Here is a 9,366-nt window from a genome sequence, read left to right on the forward strand (position 1 = left end):
GGGTTTACAGGGTCTGTACTGGTTTATTTACACTCTGCACTGGTTTATTTACACTCTGCACTGGTTTATTTACACTCTGCACCGGTGGGTTTACAGGGTCTGTACTGGTTTATTTACACTCTGCACTGGTGTATTTACACTCTGCACCGGGGGGTTTACAGGGTCTGTACTGGTTTATTTACACTCTGCACGGCGGGTTTACTGGGTCTGTACTGGTTTATTTACACTCTGCACCGGCGGGTTTACAGGGTCTGTACTGGTTTATTTACACTCTGCACTGGTTTATTTACACTCTGCACCGGTGGGTTTACAGGGTCTGTACTGGTTTATTTACACTCTGCACCGGCGGGTTTACTGGGTCTGTACTGGTTTATTTACACTCTGCACCGGCGGGTTTACTGGGTCTGCACTGGTTTATTTACACTCTGCACCGGCGGGTTTACTGGGTCTGTACTGGTTTGTTTACACTCTGCACCGGCGGGTTTACTGGGTCTGTACTGGTTTATTTACACTCTGCACCGGCGGGTTTACTGGGTCTGTACTGGTACTCAGAACCACAGAAAGTGTAACTTGAATCTACGACGTAGGTTTTATTCAGTAAGACTCGTAGCAGATGTATTTCAGGTATTTCTGCTGTCAGGTTTTGCGGAGACTGCTGTTCAGTGGCAGTGTCGGGATCGTTACCTGTGGATCCACGTGGCCATCCACAGACTACTCGCTTTGAGGCTGTAGGTCAGTTCATGTTCACTGAATATACACAGACTCCTGTAGTCCTGAAGTATGACCATTAAACTGTCTCCCTTCCCTTCGAGCAGCTCGCCTCGCGCTGGGGTTACACCATCAGCACCTTCAAGATGGATGGCTTCACCACCTTCAGAGCCTTCGGTCCTTGGTGGTTTAAGTTTTGACGTTGTGTTTGGTTTGTGGTGTCCAGGCTCTGAGGACCGCGCGTGGTTTCTGGCAGCTGATGGTCCTGCAGGGCGATGGGCAGGTTTCCTCCATGTCCGTCAGCGAAGCCCAGAGGCGGGGTTACAGCCTGACCACCACCGCCCAGAGGGTGGTGCTCCGATCTCGGTACAAACAGCCGCATGCTGAGATGACCACGGTGAGTAACAATGTAGGCACAAGAACCGATCCAGCGAACAAGGAGTTCATGGCTACGGTGTGTTTAATGTTCACCTTTTATACTTCCAGATGCCAAGCAGGGAACATTTTCAGGACTCTCGGGGGGGTGTTTAAGGAAACAGTTCACTGTCTTCTGTCTCCTTTTCCTCTTGAGTTTCTGTGGCCAAATGTACACCTGGGTCGTTGTCTTTATCTGTTTGTGCCTCCTCCGTCCTCCTGCCGGTAATCCGAAAATCCATCTCGGAAGACATCTCATTTCCTAAAATGCACTTCGAGGGAGCCAATCTTAATAATGTTCTGTATTCTTCTACACATCCTAAAGGTCTCACACACGGTCCAGGTTCATCCAGTGAAACTGTTTGGAGTAAAGCAGCCGTCCTCCTCATCAATCCTGAGCGTCTGAACACGGATTACAGAAGCTGAAACTTTAATTCTGTGTCCACTGAAGAGTTTCCTCTGTCCTGTCAAGTGTATTAAAGCAGGTTTAAATGCTTAGATATTTGAAATGTCAGAATGACTGACAGGAGAGGGACTGCGACGCGAGGGAGGCGAGGAGGTAAAAACTGAGAAAAGAGAGAGGCCTCTGGACTTCCAGACTGAACCCTCGGACACTTCAGGCACAAGTACCGTCAACTCTGAGGGTGCTAGTTAACAAAACAGGACTTGAGACCTCAGTTGTTACCGTGGAGATTGGTTCTCAACAACCTCACAGCTCATGAGGCCAACGCAGAGTCTCTGTGCAGTACAAAACCTCACTACAGGACATCTATGCAATTAAAGGTCTGCACCCCAGACTGACACTCTGGAAGTCTATAAAGTCCACTCGAGGCCCTTAGGAGACGAAACGCTGAGACTATGTGACGTACGTAAGGTGGTAAAACACTGAGGTAGCTCTTGACGTTTGTCGGCAGGTGGACGGCATCCCCGTGGAGATCATCCGGGCTTCTCTGTTCTTTAGGCAGAAGCTGACGGTGGTGGTGATCGATGTGTCCGTGGCCTGCACAGTCAGTAAGTTCTCCCACACAGACACTGAACAGGAATCTGGTTTCTGTCCGATGGGTAAACGGTGCTGATGGTTATTCTGTTGATCCTGCTGAAACTTCAGACGGGGATAAGGTTTTGACCAACACAACAACAAACACGTGCAACTGATGACATCCTGACCAACAGCAGACTCTACATCTGATTGGCCGTTTCTTCTTTTCTGCAGAGTTGGGTGGTAAACAACGCGTACAAAGAGACGTATGTGATCGACCTGCTGTACGAACACATCTTCTCTCTGCTGTATGAAGACGGCGGCAGCATCGACACGAGACACCGGATGCTTAGAGTGCTGGACACCCCCCCGCACTGCCGTCCACCGTTCAGCCTCAACCGCAAGTCTCCCTGTTTATAGACCGCTTTACAAACCAGCAAAGGCCTCAGTCTACGTTTAAGACCTAGGTTTTATGCCCCCCCGCTCTCATGTCCACCTCCTTGCTGAGTCCCGCTGCCTCGCTGATCTCTCTCCAACAACTGTGTAGGGCTGTACATATCGATTAGTGTTCAAGTCGATTAATCTAACGACTCATTTTGTTTATTCTAAAGAAAGAAAAGTTGCCTGTTACTTGATTAACATACCAATTTATCCAAAATAAATATCAAAAACATGTCTAATCAATAAATCTATATTTCATCCTGATGAAGCACATTAGAATAATGACAATAGCAACAAATCTTAAAATCAATCAAATTTCCTCTTCACTGCTGTGTTGTGATAATAACGAACAGACATTAATTAGGCTACTTTACTTAAAACTTTAAATGTTTCCGACAGGGATTCATTTCAATATTGAGTAACGCAGTATGATGATAAAATGTATTTCTGCATCAGTGAACACCTGAAAGGACTCAGACTGTCACAGATTGTCTGTCTGTAATTAGTTTAAGCTGTTTTCTCGCTCATACGTTAAATAAACAGAAAATATGAAACAGCCCATCGTTAAATGACTCGCGGTGTTACGTTACCATGACAGCAGCGGGGAAGAAATCACTTTTAACATGATAATCCCACACCGGATGCAGCGACGCGTCGACACACGTAATGCGCATCGACGTATTTAAGTAATCGACATAATCGATTACGTTGACGAATCGCCCCAGCCCTACAACTGTGTCTTTGTAGTATCGACACCATAAATTGTACAAACGTGCTAATGCAAGACCAAAGCTGTTTTAATGCAGTGATCGCTACATTAAAGACCGGGTCCACAAGTGGACTAGAAGAGTCTGTTTGCTTAATGAGCAAATAAAACTGATTAGTTGAATATTCGATTCACAGAAAATTAACTGGCAACAAGCTTTATAACGTTTTTGATCAAAATGCTTAAAAGGTAGAATATCTTTTGGTTTTCAGACTGTTGGAAACTAACTTTGGGAACTAAAGATGGACATTTAGTGCGACTGACACTTATTTTTTTTGTTAGACCAGATGAATTCACCTGTATTAAAAAGTTGAATCGGTTCCTAATAAAAACGCCCTAATGGGAGTGAATATATATTTCCATAATTTAATCAAGATGTCCATGGTCACATTTCTGTAAGTCCTGTGTCTGGACGTCTTCTCTCCTGACTTCTGTTTCTTCCTGCAGAGACCGTGAGTGGAGACCAGGTGTTCAGCGTCTACCTGGGAAACATTCCTGCTGATGTCGTATTGGAGGAAGTCCGGATCAACGGGCAGCAGCTGATGATGTCAGAGAGCGCTGAACGGGGCTACGGCATCAGTCCCGTGGTTCACGCGAACGGCAGCCGAGACCTACGGGCTCCGGCTGCCCTTTGAGGACGCCGTCGTCCACTGGATGGTGACTGCTTCACACACCTTAACATGTTTTGATGGTAACTGTAGTGTTTGTTTGCTGTGACGAGTGTCAGGATCAACGGCACTGCCACAACCTGAACTTGGATCTAGTATCCCGTCACGAGCAGAGCCCAAGTTTAGATCCAGCAACGCTCCTCCAATTCGGACAAAGACTGAACCCACGACCATGCATATGTGTTTCATTTAATTCTTTATGTGGTCCAACTTTGGGATCGGTATTAACCAGGGTTTAGCCTGGTTTTCCTCTGTGGACTTGGCCTGCAGTTTAGCCTGGTTGCGGGCCTAGTTGACCTATCCTGGTCTGGTTTTGGCCCGTTTAATTAAAGGAACTTTAAGGTACCAAAAGTAGGAGAACAGTTGGAACAAAAGCAGAACCAGAGAATCTACCTCACGGAGGATTCGTTACGTTGGTCATTACTACAGCCTCTTGAAGTGACGAGCGCTTGCTGAATGTCACGTGGCAGCCATCGAGACCAGACCACTGGTCTTTGGAACTCTCTCTAAGACACTTGTGTTTTTCCAACAGTACCTAGGTCACGGTGTGCTGCAGTACTCCATAGATATAAACTTCACTTTAACCATCGTGCCTTAGAGAGACTCCTACCACCACCACACATCCGTCACGGCACGAGTATTCAATGCATGTAAGTACATTTATTCCGACTTAGCTGCACTCTGCTCCTTCGCGGGTCTACAGTAACCAGGTGTCGGTTTAAATCCATCAGTACAGCCTATGGGTAGCGGTGGCTCAGTCGCCCACTAACCGGCTCCTCCAGTCTGCATGTGTCCTTGGGCAAGATACTGATCCCCAAGTCTGTTAGTCGTCCTTTCTGATGAGCGAGTGTGACGTGATGTGTGAAGCGCTTTGAATGGTAGGAAGGCGCTATGTGAGTCCAGTCCATTTTCCACGTGTGACCTTCTCCTTACAGTCCCTCCAGAGATCACGGCTCGGTGTTCAGATGGAGGAATCACCTTCAGCGTGGTCAGACCACCTCGAGCTGAAACTCTCGGCGTCGACCACGAACCTCTGACACCACAACAGGCGGCCCAAAGAGGGTACCACCTCCACAGTGACACCCACAGAACCACCCTGGAAGTCCCTTTGTTCTCCATTGGATACATCTATGAGGTAAGAGTCCACGACCCATGGGAGTCCTCTACTGAAAACTGTACCGGGTGCTGCAATAAAACCAGGGAGTCCATCTTTATCTTAATTTAGTTGATTACATAATTCACGTATCAGGAGACAGTTTGATCCCAGCTGGATCTTCATCTGGTTCAAATAAAATCTGCACCTGCTGCAGCCACAGCTCCTCTCATTTCACTCATTTACAGACATCTAATGGACTAAACATTAATCAGAATCTCAAAATATTAACTTGACCCTTCAACACTTGAGTCTTTACTCCATCTAATGTGAGTCATTTTGTTTTCCAGGACATCAAACTTTTATGGAACATTTAAGCTTCTTTTGAGAGACTCTGCAGGTCCAGGCGTCCACCTCTAAACGCTGCCTCTTCAAAACACAGGACATGACGGGTAACCTGCACAACCTCTGACCCCGACTGCTCGCCTCTCTGGGTCGGGCTCCGCCCTAACATTTCCCTTCTGGTGTCAGTCTGTTCTGCAGACGGAACCATGACAGTGGTGACTGGCCTACAGCGCAGCCTGAAAGAACCACTCTGCTGGACCCCACCTGTAGACCCAAACAGGCCGATGGATCCAGAGTCCTGTTTGAGTTCAAGCTGAACTCCTGTGGGACCAGAGCCATGGTATGACTCAAATGTTGAAAACAAAAAGCTCTTCATTTAGAGAGGGAAGAGTTCACCAAATGCACCGTACTACAGAATTGGAGCTGAAACGATCAGAGATAATCTTGTTTTTAAGAAAACCTTCCCGGCTTCTCACATGTACACATCTGGTTTTGCTATTTTCCCTTATAGTAAACAGAATACCTAAGGGCTCGGCGTTCTTCAGAAATGTCCTGAAAGAGATGTATATTTATTTGTGGGATAAATGTCTTCTTTAAGATGTTTGTGCAAGGGAGGCAGAGGACAAGTAAAGCGGACGGTGAAGACGGAGTATGAGGAGACACGTGAAGGTGTAGCACAGTTTCTAACGGAGGATGTTTAACAGGTCGGTACGGACCTGGTTTATGAGAACGAGATTCTCCATGACAGGCAGATGATCGCAGACGGACCGAACTTCATCTCCAGAGAATCTCAGTTCAAGTAAGAGACGCATCTGAATGAACGCTTCATATCCTGGTAGTCCCCGGTTCTCTGATAAAGGACTCGGACTGCACTCAGTAGGCTACCTAAAACAAAACCTGATCCTTGTAAAACGCTGATGAAGAAATGTGTCTGGTCCTTGAACAGGTTGACAGTGAGGTGCTTATATCCCCTTAGTGGAATCAACAGACTATCTGCCAACAGTGTCTTCAGATCAGGGACTCCTGGATTTGGTTCAGTCGACGTCTTCAAGAACCTTAAAGGTCACAGTCGGAGTTATAATGATCCAAATCCAGTTTGGTTTCAATGATAGAAGCTAAAAATATTTTTATGTTCCAACAGATTCAGCCAAAGACTGCTCACATCAGGTTTCTGGATATGCCGCCAACACCCCGACTGACCAGGTGCACCAAACCCCAGCGCCAGGGGGAGTCCTGCCTTACTCCGGTATCAGGCCTCAGCTCAAACCTGGACCCAGCCTCATCACAGTACCAGGAAGATGCATCAAACTACTCTACTCCTCCCAAAATCTCCAAACTTTTCCAAACCTCAATCTCTTGCCTCTTCCTGAGCTTCCACCCATCGGTACCCACCAAGTCCCTCTGCAGGTTTCATCTAATCCTGGTCTTCTCCTGTCCCAGACACAGGACCAACATGTATTCAGATCTCCCACTGGGGACCATCTCCTCAACTTACCTCCCAGATATGACCAGTTACCAGTCAACAGCATCCAGCTGACAAACCTGAACACACCAAGTTTAAAGTTTGTAGAAGAGAGACGGGAAAATTCGGGACTAACTGATGAAAACCCAGGCTCGAGTTCTTCCAGCAGGATAGTTGATGAACAGTTAGAAACTAACTGGGGAAGCTCCAGTCGGACCCGTACACTTGAAGGTCCGAACAGTGATAACGTTTGGTACTCTGGCTTAACATGGGACCAGCCCACTCTAAGCCAAAATGGTATCATTACACCAGATCAAGACCTGCAGAGTCTTAAAGTCTATCTTTCTCCTGGCATGAAAGAACTGACCCAGCAGCATGAGGCCAGTCTGGATTTGAGCCATTATGGGTCCTCAGGTGTTGGGATGGAAATGGCCAGTACTGAGATACCTGGATACCAGCCTCAAAGTCCACATGGTCCTTCTCAAACCTCTCACCTAGTCCTTCAACCACCAGCTCACTACAACCCCGTCCACATTGGCAGCAGTGAACAAGTCCTGCCTCGCAGTGACAAAAAACCTGTCCCTGCTACCAAACACATCACAGCCAAAACTTCTGACTCGTCTGGATACACACAAGGGTCTGTGAGCCCTGATCCAACGGCCACTGCAACCAGCCCAGTTGACCAAAACCCGGGAAGACCAGGGTCCATTGAAAGGAGGAACATTGAGACAGTTCAGTCCAGGGTGCAGAACATCAGAGTCAAACCTCAAGGTAAATTTGTTTCTTCTGGACATCTCGAGACACCTTTTACCCAGCAAGGACTCCAGCCGAGACTGGTCCATCAGTCCCCGAACCAGCAGGACACCAGCTTAGACTGGTCCAGTCAGTGGCTGAGACAGGAAACAATGGAGGACAGGAATCTGTTTCCACCTGGAGAAACTCCATTCATCCAGCAGGTAGGAACGAGAATTGGCAACCAATTTTAGCTGAGCTTAGCACAAAGACTGGAAGCAGGGAAAACGGCTAGTCTAGCTCAATCAAAAATTTACCTTCCCACAACTCCAAGGCATTCTGCTTTAAATGTCAAAACACTCTGACCTAAAAATACAGATCCTGGTCACTGGGGAGAAGTTCTGTGTGTTGTAACTAAATCTTGATTTTTCCACCCGTCCCCACTTTCAGGCACATCTCTCATCAGAGACAGACTTGCTCCTGGTCTCCCAGGAAGACTTCACACCCGTGACAAACCCAAACTGCAAAACCTCCAGAACCCCACCACTCAGTCTGACCGCAGAGGAGGAACCAGCAGGAACACCTACCTCAGCTTCAGTCCACAGCAGATCCCCAACAGTCCTGACAACGTCAGAGAACACCAACCAAACGGTCCCACTGCAGGGGGAGCTGGGTTAACTGGTGCTCACACAGACTCTATTGGTTCCGGTGGTTCAGGCTCAGACCTGAGGATCCACACCAGATCGGACAGCGGTGGTTGGTATGGAGCCAGCGTTCACCAAGGCATCATGAGAGGTATTGAGAACAGACCTTCCACCTTATACTGTGTCGTAATTAACCTGTCCAGCCTGTTACTCTGCCGGCTGCACCTGTAAGATCATCTCGCCTCCAATTTATTAATTATTCTAAAGAGACTTTTGATTAATATACCGATCAAAGCCTTGTCTCAATGATTTAACATCGTATTCGGTCATCCTGAAAGAGTCCACGTCACTGCTTTGATATAACCACAGACCCTGGTGTCAGATGCCCCATCAGCCAGTGCAGCTGCACTGGGGCCCGCACTGTACTGGGGGCCCGTGACGGGAGTGGGACTTTGTCAGTTACACGGTAAAAATACATTGAAAGTCATCACTCTATACTTTTCATGGAGATCATATGTGCGTTTCCCTCTTTGCCTTGGGGTCCGACAGCGCTGACTTTAGTGGGTAAAACTAGTGAACGTGAAAGCCTGTGGGAAGCTGGAGGCCGTACGGTGATGGTTATTTCCTTTGGTCTTCGTGTCACATAGCCCACACATGCCGTGATGATTGCTGGGTAATACAGTGAGGAAAATAAGTATTTGAACACCTGTCTCCCTCGGACCGGGGCTCCATGCAAGATCTCACCTCGTGGGGTCTCAATGATCCTAAGAAAGGTGAGAAATCAGCCCAGAACTACACGGGAGGAGCCGGTCAATGACCTGAAAAGAGCCGGGACCACCGTTTCCAAGGTTACTGTTGGTAATACACTAAGACGTCATGGTTTGAAATCACGCATGCTTAAACCAGCACATGTCAAGGCCCGTCTTCAGTTTGCAATGACCATTCGGATGATCCAGAGGGGTCATGGGAGAAAGTCATGTGGTCAGATGAGACCAAAATAGAACTTTTTGGTCATAATTCCACTAACCGTGTTTGGAGGAAGAAGAATGATGAGTACCATCCCAAGAACACCATCCCTACTGTGAAGCATGGGGGTGGTAGCATCATGCTTTGG

The 9,366-nt window shown here is 47.5% G+C and overlaps 2 protein-coding genes across 5 annotated transcripts in view; one reads left to right on the forward strand and one right to left on the reverse strand.

Moving 5' to 3' along the window:
* Positions 1 to 9,366, reverse strand: part of LOC123977520 (transcription factor IIIB 90 kDa subunit-like) — a 40,874-nt gene that overhangs the window by 24,006 nt on the left and 7,502 nt on the right. The gene's annotated exons all lie outside the window — the stretch shown is intronic.
* Positions 3,856 to 9,366, forward strand: part of LOC123977710 — an 8,494-nt gene continuing 2,983 nt past the window's right edge. Inside the window, exons 1-9 of one of the 4 annotated variants that reach the window (XM_046060616.1) lie at positions 3,856 to 3,965; positions 4,509 to 4,626; positions 4,912 to 5,111; positions 5,420 to 5,521; positions 5,601 to 5,754; positions 6,013 to 6,213; positions 6,361 to 6,476; positions 6,556 to 7,832; positions 8,059 to 8,403. In XM_046060616.1, coding sequence (XP_045916572.1) covers positions 6,167 to 6,213; positions 6,361 to 6,476; positions 6,556 to 7,832; positions 8,059 to 8,286 — 1,668 coding nt within the window. In that variant the 5' untranslated portion in view covers positions 3,856 to 3,965; positions 4,509 to 4,626; positions 4,912 to 5,111; ... (1 more) ...; positions 5,601 to 5,754; positions 6,013 to 6,166 and the 3' untranslated portion in view covers positions 8,287 to 8,403. Of the gene's footprint in view, positions 3,966 to 4,508; positions 4,627 to 4,911; positions 5,112 to 5,419; positions 5,522 to 5,600; positions 5,755 to 6,012; positions 6,214 to 6,360; positions 6,477 to 6,555; positions 7,833 to 8,058; positions 8,972 to 9,366 lie in introns of those variants that run through there. The other 3 variants (XM_046060613.1, XM_046060615.1, XM_046060614.1) reach the window with 3 other exon arrangements.

This window comes from Micropterus dolomieu, linkage group LG10 (assembly GCF_021292245.1).
Source record: "Micropterus dolomieu isolate WLL.071019.BEF.003 ecotype Adirondacks linkage group LG10, ASM2129224v1, whole genome shotgun sequence".
Classification (NCBI taxonomy): Eukaryota; Metazoa; Chordata; class Actinopteri; order Centrarchiformes; family Centrarchidae; genus Micropterus; species Micropterus dolomieu.